The sequence below is a fragment of the Natrix helvetica genome (assembly GCF_964273705.1).
Source record: "Natrix helvetica genome assembly, chromosome: 1".
NCBI lineage: Eukaryota > Metazoa > Chordata > Lepidosauria > Squamata > Natricidae > Natrix > Natrix helvetica.
In genome coordinates, this window is record NC_138548.1 from 48,319,595 (window position 1) to 48,341,606 (window position 22,012).

The 22,012-nt window shown below is 38.4% G+C and overlaps 1 protein-coding gene across 5 annotated transcripts in view; it reads left to right on the forward strand.

Moving 5' to 3' along the window:
• Positions 1-21,770, forward strand: part of FOXN3 (forkhead box N3) — a 184,692-nt gene extending 162,922 nt beyond the window's left edge. For all 5 annotated transcript variants that reach the window (XM_081936931.1, XM_081936930.1, XM_081936933.1 and 2 more), the window contains 2 exons: positions 1,139-1,247; positions 14,485-21,770. In XM_081936931.1, the coding sequence (XP_081793057.1) occupies positions 1,139-1,247; positions 14,485-15,052 (677 nt within the window). In that variant the 3' untranslated portion in view covers positions 15,053-21,770. The remainder of the gene's footprint in view (positions 1-1,138; positions 1,248-14,484) is intronic.
• Positions 21,771-22,012: the final 242 nt, after the last annotated feature.

Here is a 22,012-nt window from a genome sequence, read left to right on the forward strand (position 1 = left end):
TCATTTTAGAAACTTCCATAGATATATAATTGCTGTTGGTATTTATTTGTTTGTTTTTGGAAATTTATATTGCCACCTATTCGCACCCGGCGACTCAAGGCACCTTACAAGAATATAAAAACCTCATATATAAAACAATAGAACTAATAAAAGAGAATAATCATATAATAATAAATAATAAAATAATCCTCCCCCGGCGAAAACACATCACATGAGCCATCCCTCTCTGTATTCCCCAGGTCCGCTGGCAGAATTAGGTCTTCAGTGCCTTCCAAAAGAGTGTTAGAGTGAGGGCCATTCTAATCTCTGAGGGAATGAACCACCACAGAGAAGCCACTTCTGGGCCCACCAGGTACATCAACATTCCTTGCCTCCCAGCTCTGGTGATATAATATAGACCTGGGTATTTAATGGTCCGTGGGCTACATCCATCTATATATCTATAGATTGTGAACACTGATTTCTCCTTTCTTTTGTGGCCTTTGGAAAAGTTATTGCAGAATTGTCTGGAATTTCAAAATTTTACAACTCTTAATATTTTTCCTGTCATGGGAGAATAATTCTGAATCTATCCCTATTTCAGGAGCCTTCAAAACATGCCTATTAGATAGAACATTACTTTTAGTCCCCATTTGAGGAAAGAATATTGCTGCCAAGAAAATGTACACTATATACTTGAGTTGAATGAATTTGCAAAATTCAGCTTCTCAAACAGGTTACTTTTTTCTAACTAGTTTAATAGTATCAGTTCTGTTATGATTTCTTTTTGAAATGCTAGGCAGGGGACCTTTCTCTTTCTACAAAGATTGCTTGTTAAAATAGATTATATCTCGAACTTTGTAATATACGTTTTCTATTCCACTGTATCATGGCTTCTACCAAAACATCTTACCTTAGCTCACTTGGTAAGTATGTTGCTGAAATGAGGTTTGGACCAAGATCATTTCAACTTGTCATCTTAGTAAGCATTTTTCAGCAACTTTTCACAGTGTTTTGTGACTATACTTTGTGCATGATATATAATAACATCTTCCCCTGAATGTGAATTTAGGAAACTGGCGACTCTAATATAAAAATTGATAGTCAACATTCAATTTTAATTGTATTTTCTTTTCTTTCTCTTTCCATTTGTCCTCAGTTCCTCCTGGAGTGATACAAAATGGAGCTCGCATTCTGAGTAGAGGAATTTTCCCAGGAGTTAGACCACTGCCAATAAACCCTATTGGAAACATGGCTGCTGCAGTAAGGTAAGAGTTATCAAGTGCAAGATCAGTAGCACTGCACTTAGTTGTGCAACAGAGTCAGTTGGATCTCGTCTGTAATTTCTATCATGTCCCAAGATTATGCTCTCTGTGAAAGTCAAGAAAACCAAGAATCTTCAAATAAGAACTCTCAAAGGATTCTAATATATTTTCAATTGATTTAGTAAATTTGGAGACATATAAACGTGACTTAGACTCTTCAATTTTTTACAGGTGAGGCCATGACAAAACATTTCTCTGTGAATATTCACATACAAATCTGTTCAATCTGTCCATATGTGTCATAACATATATAAGATGCTACCCTTCCATCAGTAATTGCAACTTTGGTAAAATATTAAATGGAAGTCTGCATTTAAAATTTTTAAAAGCTATATTGGATATATTCTTTATAGTTATTGGACTATAATTTGTGTTTGCTCCTATTTGCCTATTTTACCATTTCAGTACCAGCAATCAAGTCATCTGCCATGAAGAAGATAGCAGTCCATGATCTATGTGACTGCAACATTATTTACCATATTTTTCGCATTATAAGACACTCCGGACCCTAAGACAAACCTAGCTTTTGGAAAGGAAAACAAGAAAAAAAAATCTGCCTCTGTATTCCAGCAATTTGCCTCCTTCTAGCAAACAGCCTGGTCAGCTTCAGCACAGCCTGATTTAGCATGAGCAGCTGATTGGTGGTTGGGTCAGCCTCTGGAATACCACCGATCAGCTGTTCCAGGCTGTGGGGATCATTGCCCCCATCGCTGCCACCACCTATCACCGCCTCCACGTGTCCTGTTTTCAGCCTCTGCACGTGCCAGTTTTGGCCTATTCCAGGTGGTGGGGATCCAGATGGGGCATGCAGAGGCCAAAAGTGGGGCACATGGAGGTGGCAATGGGCGTCAACAGCGGCAATTGACAGAGGTGATCCCCGCAGCCTGGAACAGCTGATCAGCAGTATTCCGGAAGCCAATCCAACCTCCAGTCAGCTGTTTGTACCAGGCTGTTTGCTGTTTGCTGCAAGGAGGCAAACTGCTGGGAGGCAGAGGCTGAAGGGTGGGGGCCGGCAGGTGGGCAGGGCTTTGGCAACATTCGCTCTATAAGACGCATAGGCATTTCCACCCACATTTTTGAGGGGAAAAACTGTCTTATAGACCAAAAAGTACAGTCTGTACAAATGAGTTATTTGGTTGCAACATGTGAAAATACGGAATTTATATTTTAACTGATACTTAAATTCTCCTAGATTATACTGTGTATATTTCTAATGCATTTCATTTTGCAGTTGTAACATGCTCAAGCCATTTGTAGTCTTTGAATGAATGAATTATGTAGCCAGTTTTTGTAACCATTTTATATTTGGGTGTCCAAATCAAGGTGCAATAGAATGAGAATTGTTTTGATAATGTGCTTTACTCAAAAATATTAAAAACCAACAGAAATTCTAGATCTGACCCACAAGGTGTTTAAATGTGGCCCTTGGGGCCACCCTGGAGATGGCAAGAGGCCGGTCCCTGCCCTCTCGGCCCTGGCCCACGCCAGCCCTCAGTCAAAGGAAAAACCTGAATCCAGCGGGCCAGAAGGCAGCCCAGCCACTTCACCCTTCTGGTTCCTTCTCAGCCTCTCGGCCAGACACAGTTGCTGCTCCTTGCCATAGCCAGTGCTGGACTTGCAATTACATTTGCCCACTTTGTCCTGCAAAGCAGGGCTCAACCAGCATCCTCACCCAGTGCCATGCCAGGAGCCCTGATTAAAGGCCGAGTGCTCCAGCCTCGTCCTCTAAGGAAGGGGGCAGCAGCTGAGGCTACATTGTGTCTCTCCAGCTGAGGGTCATTGGATGATACCCTCCCCTCCCCCAATGAGCCCAGGTTACTTACCTCTTGTTGCAGATTTCATCAAGGGCGCTCAGAGGCTCCCCCAAATTCACTCTGGAATTTTGGGGTTGGAAAGCGGAGGGAAGGTCCGTATTTGTAGGCATCAGCTGCACCTGTTTCCTGCTCCCCACTTGCAGTTACTTCCTTTGGAGCCTTCCTGACCCTGACAACAGCCTCTGAAAAGTGCTATTTTATCTCCCCTCACTCTTCCTTCTCAGATCTAGCATCTCTTTCCTCCCCCTACCCCCCCCTCACACCCACACCCACACACTTCAAAGGACATAGTTTCTTGTCCCATGCATCCTTATTGCAATTTTCTGAACCTTTCCTATTTCTCTAATTGCTTCTTAAAGTATGAGGACAGGACTGAACATAGTACCTGCAATATGGCCTGTCCAAAGTAGAATAAAATAAAATTTCAGGTTAATTGGAAACCATACTTCTGTCAACGTTTATGTTTTCATGCATATACTGTCTTTCTGCCTGAAAAGAATATCAGGCTTAGTCTCATACATATTAGAGTTCATAGGATAGAAGTTGAAAGATAAGGAAGGAATGAAAATAAATGAGCAAAACTGAATGCATAGAAAGTAGAATAGGTGAGATAAACTTTTATAAATTATATTTCCATTGCTCAGAAGCTGGCAAATAGACAATTTCAGTTTTTCAATAGGAATATTTCCCTGCATGTGCTTTACTAGGTAGGAACACATAATCATTCTTGATTGATTAAGTGCAATCAACTTGTTTCAATTTCTAGTGACTGCATCGATTTTCTCCTCAATTATCTATCCGTAAACCAGTCTTTCAGATCTTCCAACAGTGTACTCATTGCCACTGTAACTGACTCAGTTCATTTACTGCTAGTTGTCCTCTTCTCTTTCCTTTCACCATTCCCAGTAATAGAGCCTTCTCCAGAGAACTAGATCTTCACATAATGTGTCCAGAATAGGATAATTTGAGCCTGCTCATTTGGGCCTTGAATGAGAACTCTGGGTAAGTTTCTTTTCTTGGCCATTCACAGGAGTCTTAGGAGGCTTTGCCAACTCCAAAATTCAACAGTGTCAATACTCTTCTTGTACCCCAGCAGCAGCCGGCTGAGCTGTTGATGGACTCTGACAGCTCAGACCATTATGGGACTGCTCTGAAGGATGAGGAAGACTCTGGAGGGTGTTTGGCATCAGAGCAGGGATTAGAGAGGCCTGTTGGCCACCGGGTGGCATCTGACTCAGGGAGCAATGAGGAGGAACAGAGGGAGGTTGTCCCTGATGTGCGTGTACGTAGAGCTGAGAGGAGAAAGGAACAGCTGTGGAGAAGACGTCATAAAATAAAGTAGGGACAGCTGGCTAAGGCTGTGACCCCTCCCAAAGAGTTTATAGGTGGAGCGACAGGAGGGGAATCTTTGCAGGAAACAACAGTCCATTTTAGTAGCTGTTGAGAAAGCATTCCGTAAGTCTAATCTTGGTTTCTTGAAGATAGCTTTCTAGGCTCCTTTATTATTATTGCATCAACAGAATTGTATCACAGCGGCCAGTTGTTTCGCCGGATTTGGCATTGATTACTAGTCGGGCCCCACCCAGGGGCCTAGGACGTCGTAACGTATTTTCGTAATATGTGTGCGGATCCAAGCAGTGTGGCCAATTATTACTACTATACGATTGTATCACAGCGGCCAGTTGATTCGCCGGATTTGGCTTTGATTACTAGTCGGGCCCCACCCAGGGGCCTAGGACGTCGTAACGTATTTTCGTAATATACGTGCAGATCCAAGCAGTGCAGCTTTTTGCATTTGACTGATGGTGATTTTGTCAAGTTTTAACTGTTTTAAATGTAATTCCAGTGCTTTTGGAATAGCACCCAGTGTGCCGATTACCACTGGAATTACCACTGCTGGTTTGTGCCATAATCGTTGGATTTCAATTTTTAAGTCCTGGTATTTCGCGACTTTTTCATGTTCCTTCTCCTCAACCCTGCTATCACCTGGTATTGCGATGTCTATGATTGTAACCTTCTTTTTCTCAACCAGTGTGATGTCTGGTGTATTATGCGCCAGTATTTTATCCATTATTATTATTATTATTATTATTATTATTATTATTATTATTATTATTATTATTATTATTATTATTATTTATTAGACTTGTTAGCCGCTCCCTCTCCACGAAGGGACTTGGGGCGGCGTACAATAAATAAATCACATGTTACACAATTAGACATTACATTACACGGAGGAGGTATAAAATCACCACAACAATTGTTACAATACATACAACAACAATAATAATAAGGTTAAAAATTAAAATACCCCGATTTAAAATTTAAAGTTTAAAATTGCCAGGAGGATTAGAGATAGAACTATGGTTGAGCCAGGCCGGCTAGTTGGAAAAGGTGGGTCTTGAGTTTTGTACGGAAGGAGCGGAGGTCGGTAGTAATCCTAATGTCGGGGGGGAGGTCATTCCAGAGGGCTGGGCCCATCACAGAGAAGGCCCTGCTCCTGGGCGCCGCCCTTTGGCACTGCTTAGTGGACGGCACCCGGAGAAGTCCCTCTCTGTGAGAGCGGATTGGTCGTAGGGATGTATGGGGCAGGATGCGATCCCGCAAGTAACTAGGTCGTGTGCCATGGAGCGCTTTGAAGATGGTGATCAACACCTTGAAACGCACCCGATAGACCACAGGGAGCCAGTGCAGCTCGCGCAGGAGAGGTGTTATATGGGAGTATCTCGTACTCCCCATAATCACCCGCGCGGCCGCATTCTGGACCAGCTGTAGTCTTCGGGTGCATCTCAAGGGAAGCCCCATGTAGAGAGCATTGCAGTAGTCCAGGCGGGACGTCACCAGCGCATGAGTGACTGTGCGAAGGGCATCCCGGTCCAATAGGGGGCGCAATTGGTGCACCAGGCGAACCTGGTGGAACGCCCCCCTTGCCACGGCTGCCACATGGTCATCCATAGACAGCCGGGCATCTAGGAGGACGCCCAAATTGCATGCCCGCTCCATGGGGGCCAGTTGCTCGCCCCCAATGGCCAGCGATGGGATCCATTGGTTGAACCGGGGGGCCGGAAGCCACAGCCACTCCGTCTTGGAGGGGTTGAGCTTAAGTCTGTTGTCACCCATCCAGACTCCTAGCCAAGGGGTGGCTTTATCTGTGTAATTAGTCGTGGCAGACAGCCAAGTCGGTGTCTACATATTCATTGGAATCACGGGACAGAACATCTTCCTATCCTGTTTCTTCAGCATCTAGTTTTCACTTCCATAAGGATGGCTTTTCCAATTCTGTTATTTGTAGGAATAGGTGCATTACAGCATTTGAATATCTTTTCTAAGGTCTCCATGGCTGCTCTTTCACATGGTAGTCTTATCTGTTGTTTCTTTGCTGTTGATGGTTGACCTAAAAGACAGAAACAATCCATCACTCCAGTATTGTCATTGCCAGTTCTAAAGCTGGTTGTTTTACCTATTGTCATTAGTATGTTTGCTTTATATTTAATTTTAATACTATTTCTTCCCATTGTCGTTTAATTTTTACTACTTGAACGTGCAGTGCAGATCCTTTGCATTTTTGTCTATTAAAGAAGGTAGTGTCATAAGCCTAGCACAGGTTTGATGTTTCTTTTTCCAGTTTTAAAACCACATTAATTTTCTTCCAATCCAGCTTCCTCTAATATACAGTTTGTGTAGCATATAGATTGAACAAATAAGAGGATGGTATACAGCCTTGTCCATTGCTTCGCCAACATGAAGCCAGTCACCATGTTTTGCCCATACACTGGTATTCTGATTCAGGCTCAAAAATTTCATCAATTATGACAGCACAATAAAAATGCCTATGTGCAGAAAAATTGTAGGATAATTTTCATTCTATGATGACTTTTTCCTTAAAAAAAAGCTAAGTATAGCAACTTATGTATTTGTTTAAGGCATTTTATAGAAAAAAACCCTACCATAGCTTAAGAAATAGAAATGTAGAAAACGTATGGCAGTGGTATATCTCCTCTTTAAGCAGCCAGCACTAGATCCAGCACTTCTAAAAAAAATATTCATTCTCCAACTTTCTATTTTTAGTAAAATTTGTTAAGAAAGTGGTCAGATTACACTTCAATGATCCCTAGAGAAAACAAGTTATCTGGACTCTGTTCAATCAAGATTTACACCGGGACATAGTATGGATATATCATTTGTTGCACTTGTGGATGAGATGACCTCTGATAGAACATAGACAGAGTGTGAAGTTTCCAAAAGATGCCCTAAGTAAATTACGAGCCTCGTGACAAAGTTCAAAAGAAATCCAGTCATTTATTAGGAGCAACATTTTGGCATTATCTTCTGCTGCCGAGCCAAATCTGATTTCCACTTAATGGCATCCGAACTTTACCCCTGTATCTCCCCTCCCTTCTGTCTGTGTCATAAATCACATCCACCAACAAAGTGCTGCGGCAGGCTATGAACTTGCACATTTCACATGCCAGCTGTAGAAATATGAGGCCTGACTCTGGCCAAAGGTATGCATGGCATTCTCTCTTTTCTCTCTTTTCTATGTCAACTTGATAATAGTCATGGAAACGCTTTACAAGTTGACACAGAGTGCTGTAATCTCTCAGTTCTTTTTTATCTCTCTTTTTGATATCATTAACAAGTTTGATCTAGTGATTAAGACACCAGGTCAGGAAACAGGTGACTATGAGTTCAAATCCTGCCTTAGCCAAGTCAACTGGGTGACCTTGGGCCAGTCACTCTCTCACACAGCCCAACTCACTCCTAGGATTGTTGTGGGGAAAATAGGACAAAGGTATGTTGGATACTTTCACCACCTTGATTTATTTGCAAAAATAATAAAGGCAAGACCCAAATAAATACATATTTTAAAATACCCTCAATCATGGTATCTTTCTGGATTGCCTATAGAATTAAGAATTGGAACTCCATATTCTGGTGGTTCTTTCTGTGGCCAGTTCTAATCAGTATTGGCAGGAAAGAGAGTCTGAAGCCGAGGGTCCTGTTGTGTATGATCCTACAGGGCTTATTGCTGTTTAACATCTATACAAAGCCATTGGATGAGGAGCTCCCATCAGATTGGAGTGACTACTGTCATTAGTATGCTGATGATACCAGTTGTACATCTCAGTCTCATTTCAGCCAAGTTGTGCTCTTAAGTTCTTGTACCAGTGCTTGGAAGTTTTCTAGATGGGGAGGACAAACTCATGTTCAACCAAAGCAAGAACAAGTAGACATTTCAACTACTGGAAACTGAGTCTTTTTATATTTAGTATTGAATGGAGTTGTACTTTTAGTATTGAATGGAATCTTTTTGTATTTAGTATTGGATGACAATTGTACTTCAGTGCAATTGTACAATTCAAGGATTTTCCTGGACTCATAGTTTCTGCTAGAGGAATAGGAAGACCTTCACATATATTCATCTTGAGTACCAGTTGCACTGATTTATGGACTGGGAGGTCTCTAGATAGTTACTTATACTTTTATCAGCTTTTACCCATATCTGGTGGTTCTTTTATCATGAGGGAAGCGTGCAGTATGTCCTGTGTGGCACTGTTCTTGAAGTTCACTAGGAAGCTGCAGAATGCAGGAACATACGTGTACAGGTAGTCCTCAATGTACAACCATAATTAAACCCAGAATTGAGCCCATCCTGTCAATAAACGAAGTGCCCACATGATCACCTTGCTCAACAACCGCATTCCTGGCTCTTCCTATTGTGATTACCCAGAGCACAGAGAAATGTTGATAGATCACATGGCACAATTGAACATAGCAACATATTCTGGTTTACTCTTCAAGTTGTTTTGGCAGAATTGTGTTAAAGTTTTTTATTTTTCGTTATGGCTGAATCATTTGAAAAAATATATTGTCCTAGATTCAATAAGGTACTTATTTTCATGTATTAATCATGTGGTTTACATGCAGAAAATCAGAATTCATTGGTCAGCATTTTTAAATAGAGGGATCTGGTAGAAGATGTGGTGAAAATCTCTGAGGTCTTGGCAAATCACTGCTAGCAAGTAGAACTGAGAATTGGAAGATACCTGGGCAAGACAACTTCCCCAAGGAGGCCCATTACCAGTCCTCTCAATTACTTGGCCTTCCTCTCCCCCCGCCCCCAATACCCATCTCAGCCCTTTGATATATACATTTTTGGATACTTGCTTTCACTAGTTACCAGCATGGATCAGGGTGTGCGTGTGTGTGTGTGTGTGTGTGTGTGTGTGTGTGTGTGTATCTTTGCGTATTGTACATTGCATCTTTTTGAGTGGGTAAGCATTTCTGGACTTCTGCAAACATTTGGAGCTTAATTTTATGTGTTATTGTATGTGATGTTTTTGTTGATATTCTCATATCCGTATTGCTGATAATCATGTCTTTTATTTCATTACTGTGTAATGTTTAAGTCTATTATACTACCTGTGGTTTTGGGATATGGGTGATGTGAAAATACATGTAATAAATAAATACTGAAGGTGCCATTGCAAAATGGCTGCCATGGAAGAGTATGAGTAGTCAGGAACTTGGACATACGTCTCCAAGTTCTCTTGTAATATTTTTTCATTTCCAGTTCACTTTTGTCCTCGTTCATGGCAAGTGGGCATGTTTCAAACATAGCTCTGGGATGTAACAGCCCCCCACCCCACCCCCTACTGGGTTCAAAGGCATTTTTCAAAATAACAGTTAAACTTTTTTTGTTAAATAGTTTTTCTAAACTATACTCGTGACGTGGGAAGCCTGGGAAACACTAGTGAAGGTGTCTGCTGAGCACATTAGTTCCCACAAGCCCAGCATTTGCATTTCAGAGTGACCTCATTTGGGAAAGCTTTTAGGCTTTTAGGCAGCTTTTCCTATAAATGCATTTCATCTGTTGAACACACTGGGGGTGGGGGAGGCTCCTATGCACTCACAAAAAAAAGGCAAGAAGGCTCTCTCGTTGCTTATTTTTGTGGATGTGCAAAGATCTGGTTTCGAAAGATAAAATGGTATTCAGGGCCTGCATGGATGCACATATAGCACCTATTGGGGAAGATCTTAGCCCAGGGGTGTCCAAACTTGGCAACTTTAAGACTTGTGGACTTCAACTCCCAGAATTCCCCAGCCAGCAGAGCAATTGCTTCTTTTGAATCCTGAGATATGCAGCAGAGCTGGCTGGGGAATTCTGGGAGTTGAAGTCCACAAGTCTTAAAGTTGCCAAGTTTGGACACCCCTGTCTTAGCCTCTATGTATCTTTTTCCGAGGTCATGCAGTGGCAGCTGCTCATAGTTACTTTTAAGTATTCCCAACAGATGGTATGTGTGTCCCTTTGCATGCTTTAAATCTATTTTGCTTCTGATTCAGGCTCTATTATTTATTCTTCCAGAACCTTGCATAGAGGTTTCTCTTCCTCAATGCGCTGTCACTTTTTTTCGATTAAAATACAATTTGTATTTGAGGGGGTATTTTAAGCCTATCCATTCAAATAGGTTTGTTAAAATAAAAATACTTGCCATGCGGTACAATTTCTCTCCCCTTATCCCCTGTCTCTTTAGTTTTTGCCTTTTGGAACAAAACCTTGATTGCTCATACCCTATTTCCCCAAAAATAAGATCTCCCTGGATAATAAGCCCAATCTGGCTTTTGCACGCATGCACTAAAATAAGCCCTTCCCCAAAAATACAGCAAACATAGCAGCAGCCATGAGGTGACCACACTCAAAAATAATAAGACCCGGAAAATAAGGCCAACTGCTTATTTCAGGGGTCAAAAGAAAATAAGAGCCTGCCTTATTTTCAGGGAAACACAGTAGTATGCAGAGGCTGAGGTGCATCTGTTTTGCCAAGTGTTAGGGCAGTGATCAAAATACCCAGGCAATTGCTTCTTTTGAATCCTGAGATATGCAGCATATTAGTGGATAAGAAAATGTTAAATGTCATTATTAACTCAAACAAACAGATTTAAAAGCATAATATGAAAAGGATACATACCAAGCAATGATGGCGATACCCAAATCTCTTGTAAGTTGCCAGAAGAGATACCCAAGAGCAGCTAGTTTCCATGGTACCCAGTGCCAGGTTCTGTGCAGAAGCTCACAACAAACAACCCCAATATTTTTTATCAAAACCTGGCACCATATCTTCATGACCTTGCTCTGGTCCTGAGACTGCAAGATCTGACCCTGACTTGGCAAATGACTCTGGCATGGGAACTGAAAGTCTGAGATTTTCACAAATTGACAATCAAGTGAAGATTCTCCCTCCTTTTTCTTTATTCAACAAGCAAAAGTGAAAAACAAGCAGGTTGACTCAGAACGAGCTCTAAACCTTTAGACTTTTCTTAATATGAAGGAGATATCAAAATAGGTCACTAAAATCCTCAAACTAACAATGATCTTCCGCAACCTTACTATAACATGCAGGGTCTTGATTGAACCATACGCCCCATCTTTATGCAAACTAATGAAAAGGAAGCAATTTTTTTCCCATAAACTGGTGTAATCTGTTATCATTTTTTTCAAATTGTCAATGTTTTATCTTAAAATATTTTTTTAATTTAAATATTTAAAAACATTTTTTAAAAATCTCTTCATTTTGCTTTTTCTTTAAAACCTCACTAAATGGTTTTAAGGAAGTGCCAATAAAATTCTCCACTGTACCACATTGCTTTGAATGTATACATGAATGACTTCCTTTAAGTATTTGGCATCATTTAATCTTAGTTCTTGCACTGGTGACGCTGCCTCATGGTAAATGCAGCTGGCTTCCTGCACAATCATGAATGACATTGCATTTAGCTATTATTAACTGAAGGAGCTTCACCTTTGTCTTTTTTCACGCACTGAGATCTGCATAATTTATCATCCATAGATGCTAAGTTTCCTTTATATAAATCAGGAATTTTAGAGAAACTTTTCATACGATTTTAGAGTTTGGCCATTTGTAATTGAATAATTACAAATAACAATTTAAGCTTTTTTCTTAAATTGCACCAGGACTATAAATAGAACAATATTTGAAGAAGCAGTGTTTTTCCCCCTATGGCCAGTTATTATACTACTAGACAATCCATGATCTGTTGGATCATCGTTTCAGAGATACCTAACACCTGCAAAACCTCACATATTGTCCTGACCCTTGTGCCATTCTTGTGCACAATCTCCCTGAGCCATGTTGTGCCCCTTGTGTACTGTCTTTCACCCTTCCCAATCTGCGGGATGCCTCCCATACACTCTTTCCAATCCACATGGCATCTCTTATATGCACTCTACTCCTTATGTACTCTCCACGACCTGCAGGGTCCCTGTTGTGTGCTTCCTTGCATCAAATACATTCGGTGCCTCTCATGCACCATCCACAATCATCAAGGTACTCCTCGCACTACCTCTGATCCATGTGGTGCCTCTTATGCAACCTATCTGACCTGTACAGCACTTCCCTTGCTCCCCCACTTACTGGCCTACAGACCTGCGGCTTCTAGCTTCCTGCTGGCTTCCCCATTGACTTTTCTTGTGGGAAGCCAACAATTGTTCTGCAATAACATTAAGCAAGTAACATGGGAAATACAGAGAAGCTTCTGTTTAGGGGAAATTGTTATTAAGTACCTTGAACCTATTCCACATTTTCTGGCTGCAGAGTCATATTTAGCCTTTTGAGTGGTATGTCAGAGGCTTGACTCAAAGATGGAGTAGTATAGGATTTAAGTGAAATTAATCAGTAATGAATTTAGTAATTGAAATTAAATGCATGTCTAGTAATTTTGTTTTCTGACGTAGTAAAAATCAGAAGATCCTTGCAACTTTTAGATGACCTCTGAAGGCTCTATTTAAAGCAGCGGTGTCAAACTCGCAGCCCATGGGTCATATGTGTCACACACTGCCATGCTCATTCCCGGTTTAGCAAAGGAGATAAAAGTCATACATCACGTGACAATGACACAAGTTTGACACCCTTAGTCTAAAGTGTTGCAAAATTATATGCAATCCTGGTCCTTGGGCTTAATACAACTAATATTGGAACAAATGCTTGGATTTCAAGATTGTTAATTCTATATGTACAACTGCATTAGGTTTTGAATGGTAGAAAATAACAACATTATTGAAACAGCTAGTCTAATGTTTATCCAGTCTTGCCCTACAGCTTATAGCAATAGCTCATATAGGATAGATGCAGCTGTGAATTACTCAACTGCAGCCTTCAGTAACACTCACCATAATAATGAAGCTTAAAGTAACTCCTCTTCAATGAAGTATCATTGAAATACCTTGTATTTTTAGCTCTCCAGTGATTACCTATAGTATATAATCTACTCAGCATTGATAATCAAGTGTGGCAGACTTAAGGGCACCTGTAAATCATAGGCATCATGTTATTAAAATGTCACAACAAGAATTTATTCCCCCCCCCCAATGCATTACAGCAGCATTCTTCTGAATTAAAATGAAATTCTCAAAATGAATTATTCTGCATTTTTAATTATCATTTTGTATAATAGTGTATTCAGTGGTAGAATGATGAAATTTTAGGAGGTGCTTTAACAAATTTTGCATAGAATTTTCAGCTTTTTGTGTAGGTTTAAAGTTAGATCCAATAGTAGAGGCATGCTCTGGGTACCATCTGTTAGGGGGTATTATTTGGTGGAACCCATGAAAAGAAAGTTTTATATCATGGCACCTGTCCTGTGGAACAACATTCCCTTGGTGTTTAAGGACTTGCCTCAACTCTACTGCCTTTCATAAGACCTTGAAACCCTGGTTTTGTCATTGAATCTGGAATCCCGGATGTGTGGCTAAGTTGACATCATTGTTGTTGATTAAATTTTCTCAATTGCTATAGATGCTATTTATAATTTTATTATATAGTGTTTATCTTGTTTTTAAGTATGATTAGATGCTTGGATCATGCATCTGAGATAGGTAGCTGAATAAATAAATTTTAAAAATGAACTTCTTTTATCCTAACAGTCAAACAGGTTCATAAGATTATTCTTTATCTCCATTCATTACTTCATTATACATGAAAATCAAAATGAATTTAAATAGGACTTTGTTCTGTCTTAGTCTACTCAGTTAAATCTATAAATCTTCAAATGATTTGGCTTTTTTGAAAAGCAGATTAAATCTTATGCGCCTAATGATAATAATTATCTATTTTGCCCTCAGCAGGCCATCCAGAATTAATAGCTCATTGCTGCTGGCAGAGTTAATGACTCTGCTCTCCTTAAAGTTTTAAGATTCCAACAAATACTAAGGAAAGTGCCTAGCTTACCCATCTCCTTCCAGCATTTTGATGTCTGCATTACTTGCTTATTTGCTTGTTGTCACAAAAAATACAGCTTTTCGGAAGAGTTTGACTATGCTTTTCTTTCTCTCTCTCTCTCTTTTCCAGGAATGGAATAGCAAATTGCCGAATGAGGACAGATAGCGAGCAGTCGTGTGGTTCTCCATTGGTGAGTGGTGACCCAAAGGAGGATCATAACTATAGCAGTGCCAAATCTTCCAACCATAGGAGCACATCACCCACTAGTGATTCTGTTTCCTCTTCTTCTGCTGATGATCATTATGAATTTGTCGCAAAAGGCAACCGGGACAGTAGTGAGGGCAGCGAGGTCAACTTCCATAGCCACGAGAGCCATAGTGAAGCAGAAGATGAGAGCAAAAGGCAAAATCGAAAAGAGACCAAGGATTTTGTAGCTGATAGCGGGGTCCCCTCTCAGCACAAGAAACGTCAGCATTTATTGAAGGCGAAAAAAGTGCCGAGTGACACACTGCCTCTTAAAAAGAGACGCACAGAGAAACCCCCTGAGAGTGATGATGAGGAGATGAAAGAAGCTGCTGGGTCACTCCTGCATTTGGCAGGAATTCGATCTTGTTTGAACAACATCACCAATCGGACGGCAAAGGGACAAAAAGAGCAAAAGGACACGACGAAAAATGAGAACAAATCCATTGACTGAACTTATAAAACAATTTTGTTTCAGCACGTCAGGTGAATTCTAATGATTTGTGGCAATATCAGAAAATATTTTCTTCAGTTTTTTTTTCTTCTCCCATTTTTTTCCTTTTTTTTCTTTCCCCCCCTTTTTGAACCCAAAATATTCGTGTTGAATTTTTTTTAAAGGAGATTGAAGCCATAGAACTCATACTGATACTCATCTAATTTTACAAAAGCTTTTCATTACACGAAGACAAAAATAAGTAAAAGCCAAAATTGCCATTGCTTTCTCCAGTTCTGTCAGAAATGCATGGTTGAATACGCTGTGATACCACCAGTTAATGTGAGAAGAATAAAAATTGGCACTTGAAAATACATTATATAATGAGAAATTGAATAATATGGTAGATCCAGGCCAGGCTCTTAGAAAAATAATTTAAAAGCCTTATAATTAAATGAGAGAGAGAATGTATGTATGTATGAATGAATGAATGAATGAGTGCATGTTCCATAAATTTGAGGGAAGTCAGAGGCCCATCTTCAAAATCAAGAATAAGATAGTAGCATTTGCTTGCATTTGTGCCATAGAAATCTTGGAATATCCACTAAAACAGCTGCTCATACAGTAATGAATTACTTAAGCTTCATGTACTGTATATGGCTCATAATGTGAAGACTTAATACTTAACTTTTTAAATTATGGAAACTGAACTGTGTATGCAATGAGTTTCAATAATATAAGGAGAAAAGGGTGGAGGGGGTTGGGGGATTAGTGATATTCTTTAATCAATTAATTGTCTTCTATATTTAAATTAAAAGAATGTTTTTTTAAAAAGCCATAAGCCTGAAGATTGGCACTGCCTGCAAAAATATTATGGGAAAACAAGCTATGAGTTCTTAACTGCCTGAGTGAAAAGCAATCAAATCTAAAATAAAAATATGAGTAGATATTTAAAGAGGATCAAAATGAGGAAACCTTTTTTGATAGGATAAAAAAAATTGATCTCATGAGAAGAGCAAAATACATATGCTACAAAACCTGTCATTAGTATTATATTACATTAAAAAAAAACAAATATATTTGGTTGGACAAGAAATCCTAATCTTAACTAAAACTCTGTACAGTGCTCCTCAAAACGCTGTACCTGTTAAATAGCCAGGATACATTTGTGCAAAAATAACAATATATTTCCAGTTATAACCACTGTAGCCAGATTCACTGATCCTGATTCAAATTGCATGGATATATTTCCGGGAGGGGCTCAGGAGTACAAAATAAAACCCCCCTTTTTAATTCAAAGATAACAAAAGTTCTTGTAAGGTAAATAATGTATTTAGCATGAAGCATGAATTATTTTCATATAAATAGAGAAAAATAGAGAAAAGGCTATGCCTCTAATTTTTAAGCCAATAGGCTTAGTTTTGGTTTTTTTTTGGTTTGTTTTTTATTTTGTTTGGGAAGCAGGTGTTTTAAGGTTTAACCTTTTTCAGGGACAAATACTGACTGTTGGGGAACTTATTCTGCAATATTAAAAAATAAAACTTCATGCTCGGGTAGGGCTTGGATGGTTGAATTATATTGCCTTGTCTGCACATTCAGCCCCCTTCCCCTACTTCTCTGTTTTTTGAAGATGTTTGTCCTTTCTTTGTCTTTACATGTATTAACATTACGCAATAATTTTGAGGGCAAAGCAAGTAGTGAGTGTGTATGATTAAGACTCCAGGAAAAGACTCTGAATTTACTGTATAGATGGGAGAGAGGAAACAATAGACAATTTGGTTTTGGAGAGATTGTAACCAATGAGATACACAGATATGCCAAGAAGGGATACGTTTTGAAAGGGCTTTCATTTGTGTTCACAACTTGACTTGAGTACATGATGGAGAAGCAACTTTGTTATGGCCATACCTGTTTTGCAGTGGTAGTCCTGTAAATGGACTGTAGAGTTTATAATAAGGCCCCATACCACCACCACCCCAAAAAATACTAGTATAGACAGCCATAATCTTGAGATTAATTTTAAGACTTGTAGGTTGGGTTACACGTGATTTTTACATGATCTTGTCAAGAATCCAGATTCTGCAGCTTATAAAATTCCTCTTAAAAATGTGGGAGCTACAATCAGACAAACATTCTAGGAAGCCCTCCCAAGAATAGTATCAGGAAGGCATCTCTTTTGATCTTAGCTGCTTTACTTTAAATAAATATAGCGTTATAGTAATGGAAGTAGTGGTGTTACTGACAATATTTTAAGGTTTAGAGATTAAGGTGAGTTAAGAATAGTAGCAAGAAACTGAGAAAGAATTCAAAATATCTTTAGCTGTGATTGAATTATATTTTAGGAACATAGCACTGAAAGATGCAAACAGATTTTTAATAATGTGTGCCAAATCAGGCTTGAGCTAACAAAGGTTTGAGAGCAAGTTCAACCTCTGCATTGCCTATCAAGACACTTTTTTGTATATTCAAAAATTAGAATCCCTATTTCTGCCTTTACCTTCTGAAAGAATTGATATTTGCCTAAAAAGCATCAATAATTTTAAGAGTTAATGAAAAGAAACCACATTAGTGAATTAGGAGTTTTCTCTTCATAGAAGAGTGCCATATACATCTTGCCATGGAGTCCTGATGAAATGTAAAATATGTTGTTGCTATGCATCGCAATAGAATAATTATTTCACAGTGAAACTGTTTTCAGTTGTAGAGTTGAAGTTGGAAGGATTCCAAACTCAAATTTTTATTGCTTAGGCCAATGTTTTGACATTTTGGAAATACCACAATGTAAAAAGAGAACTGAGGTTATATATTATAATATTGAAGTTATATTCTCCCACAATTTTATCCAAAGTAAAGCAATTTGTCTACTAAAGTTCACAGAAATGTACAACATGCTTCCAACAGGACTGTATCCCACTGACTAAACATCAATAATTTGAACGTCTCAAATAAAAAGTCATGTGCTGTAAATACGTTTAGCTATTGATATACAAAAAGTGATCACAGTTGATATTTTTACAAAATAAGGCAAAATTCATTTGAGGTTGCAAGTTAAATACCTAGATTTTATTAGAAATTATGGAAGATTTACTAAGAATTTGCCTTCTCAGTTGTACAGCTACAATCAATACTTTAAACAAACTCCACAACACTATTCTGTTGTGCCAACTTATCTTTAGTGCCAAACTGAAAATAAAAGAGGTGGACCCAAGTTAAAAACATCAGATACTACTTCTATTCATCGTGAAATCCATCCTCTATAGGTTGAGCCCATCCTTATTCCTACACTTCAGGCATTTTGAAATAACAAGAGAGGGGAATGTTCATAACTGGAAGATGTAAGCAATAATAAACAAAACATCTGTTTGGTCTTTCTCTGCTCCCATAGAGGGTACTAAAAATAATCCAGTAATAATCCCAACCCATTGTCATTCAGGCATAATTATTCAAGCTTTTAGAAATTGTAAATGTCACAGCTGCATTCTTCTTGTATGAAGGTCTTTAAAGATAGCACAATCTGAGATATTATCTCCGAAGGCCTTAAGCAAAATGCAGCAAGTCCTGTGCTGTATGCATTGTGGCAAAATGGCAAGGAGAATGTGTATACGTACTTACAGTAACATATACATCTACCTTGTTACATCATTCTTAATGTGTTTGGTAATTGAGACAGCTTCTATGTTCTGCAAATAATTTTTGTAAGAACTGTGGATTGTCAAAATAATGTGTAAGATTATTTCCCTATAAAATAGTGAATTGTTTACTCCATATTTCTCTTTCCATAAATGAAAGGGCTTTCTCTGTCCACCAAAAGCTTTTGTTCTAATAGATGGTTTTAACAGAAGGGAAGAAACAACTGTTGTCAATTATCCAGCCCCTTTGTAGCTCCAAATATCATCTCCCACATTATGCTGAAAAATCCTCCAATTTTCAGAGGCTGCAGCTCTGGCATGGGAGAAATTCATTTTTGTTCCTCTTACTTGCTATTGGGAACATGTCCTGAACAGTTATCAGAGGTGGATCCCATTGGTAGGAATAAAATTTGGATTCAAGCCAGCATCATCTTGGATTGTGATTTAATTCTCAGTAATATTTTTTCATAGCAGACCATTGAAGAATTTCTTGTCAGCAATCTAGGTTTGCCATTAAATTATTTTAATGACAAACTTTTACAAACAGTGTTTTAATTCTGAACACTCCAAAGTAGATAGTTCTTTGGTGACTTCTGAGTACCCGTGTTGTGACTTTTAACATAAAAGAGGTTGAACGTAGTTCTGCTGGAATGGAGGTCTGAATCCACAGTGAAACTTAATTGAGACGTGATGTGAGGATATCCATATGGCACTCCCTGAAAAAAATTAGACTTGCATCCAAATGATTTAGAAATAAAGTGGGATTAGTAATCTACCAGAACAAATCATCTGAATTTTAGATCAGCTGTTCAGAATGTGCCAGCTGCAAATCTTTCTTGGAAATTGCTCTCGGGATTGTTCTAGCTATATTTCTGTATAGCATTGGATAGATGGCAACTTGAAAACTTTCATGGGTGATTATTAGTGTCTTATGTCACAGAAGAGAATCTGTTTAACTGTATAAACTTGTCAGCAGTTGTTGCCACTTGGTTCAGATAATCTGTTTTAGAGAACAGAAGTGATTTGAAAGCCATTTTTCTATGACAAATGGAAATATTTCAACAGAAATAGTATGCTGTGTCTTTATACAAGCAGGTTCTTGCTAGTCTCTGTCACCTTCAAAAAGGCAAAACAGACTATGTAGAGTTGAAGTTGGTTTCAGTAAGAAAGTTACTGTGGTAGAATTCAGTGTCCTGGCTACTAAATTATTTTCAGGCTAAATGTTAAATGTTCCATTCACTGATCAGAGTCAATCATTCTTTTGGTTGTGTTGTAGTTAAGTTTGTGAGTGAATTTCATGACACTGCCTGCAATATATAAAACACTGTTATGCACATAAATGCAGCACTGTGATCTAATTTAAATAACTTTATTATTATTTAATATGTAATATATGTTAATACTTCAGTATGGAAAGAACCATGCACAACCTCTGACTGTCTGTTTTTCTACTATCAGGAATTTTAAAACATAGTTAACCACATGTATTTTACTTTTCCTATGAATCTATAGTCTTGGTGTAGGATTTTTTTTAAGTTGAATTTTATAAGTATTTACTAAATATTCTCTGCTATCACATATATGAACATTCTCATACTCATTTTCTTTATACAAACCTCCCTTCTGATTGTAGTTCTAACTGGAAAATTGGGTGGAGAGACTTTGGTAAGCCAGGGATAATTCTTTTTCCAAACTCTTCTTGAATCAAAATGCAAAATTGTAGATGTGAAATTTTTATAAAGTCAACTATGTCTGTGCAATTCTTCCACAACTCAGCATGCCAGCACTACTTCACTAACCAAAAACTATCTTTGAATTCAATCTCTGGTGCTGTATTTTGCTAATATTCAAAATTTAAAAATAAATGTTGTAAAACCATTTTTTTTCACAGAGCTTCTTATGCTATTTTTTCAATAATAGCATTTGAAACTATACTTACCTAAAACAAAATTTACTTTTGAACCTGTTTGCCAATGATAATGAGGGAATGCCTCTGTTTTTTTTCCCAATTCTGAATGAGAACCAGCTGATACCCAGCATCAACAAAGTATACACCAAATACCCAGGTTTAAGCTTTAAAAAAAAAACAGAAGTAAAGTCATATCTACCAAACAACCTTTTGATTGTGGAAGAGCAGCTAAATTCAACTTCTCACCCAAAAGACAATTGATAGAGATTGAATTAGAAAGTAAGAGTTGTGGGTTTGCACACATATTTTCCCAATAGATTTGTGTGCAGAAGCTGAAAGGGGAGATTTGGGTTGCTCTGTCCTAATATCTATTTCTGAGGAAAAGATCTGATGGCTGAATATACCTTACAGGTTTGGATTTCTTCTGACTTAGCACTGATTAACTTTTCCCTTCAGTACTACTATTAAGATGAAAATGTTGGTGCTTGGAGTTCTATTTTAATACTTTCATTAATGAATTTCAAAATCAATCGATTTAGCCTGGTTTCACTTTTGTATTATACACACTCACTACTTCAGCCTGCCTTGGGGTCAAATGTTGGAAGAGATGGGGTAGGGAATGATTTCTGTGTGTATGAAAAAGCATTATGGATTTGTACATTTTTATACTCTTCTGTAATATTTTTGAAATATTTTTGTTCTGCAGAAAAAAAGTGATGAAGCAATCAAAAGACCAATATATACAATATCAATGCTTTAGGGGAGGGTCATGAGACCTTCATTGGCCAATAGGTTAATTTAGTACAGCAATAAGCCAATTATGTTGTTTTTGTTTTTGTTTTCTGATTTTATTCCTCTTTTCCCCGAAAATGCTGTACTAGTTGAATGGAACTGCCAGTTTCTTTAATATAAGTGAGAACTGTGATGGGGGACATAAACAGTAATGTTAAGTTGTATTTGTGTTTACCTAAATGAGCAGTCAAAAGGCAAGTGCAATCAGCCAGAAATATGGAAAAATGTTGATCTAGAGGCATACTTGCATTTTATGTTTCTTGATGTATAATCATATTGCCAAAGACAAACTCTTTCATCAGTTATTATTGTAAATAACACTCTCCCAAAACCTTCCATAAAGTTTCTGTGATGTATTGTCTTCCAGTTGCAATAAAAATTACCGAGTTGCATCAGTTGAATAACTGCAGTTATCAGTGTTGGCTGTTATTTATTTAAAACTGTATAATGCAATACTACTGAAGCAAGTATTTTGCTGTGATGTTAAAAAAATAACACCAATTGTAAAGTTTCACTTTCATAAGAAGCTGTCTTCTTTCAGGTAAGACTTCCTCCAGCTTTTTGGGGAGGTGGGGGCACCATTCTTTGATGGGCAGTGGCTCTTATCAAATTAACCTTTTAATTAAAGATTTCAAAGACAAGTAGGAATGT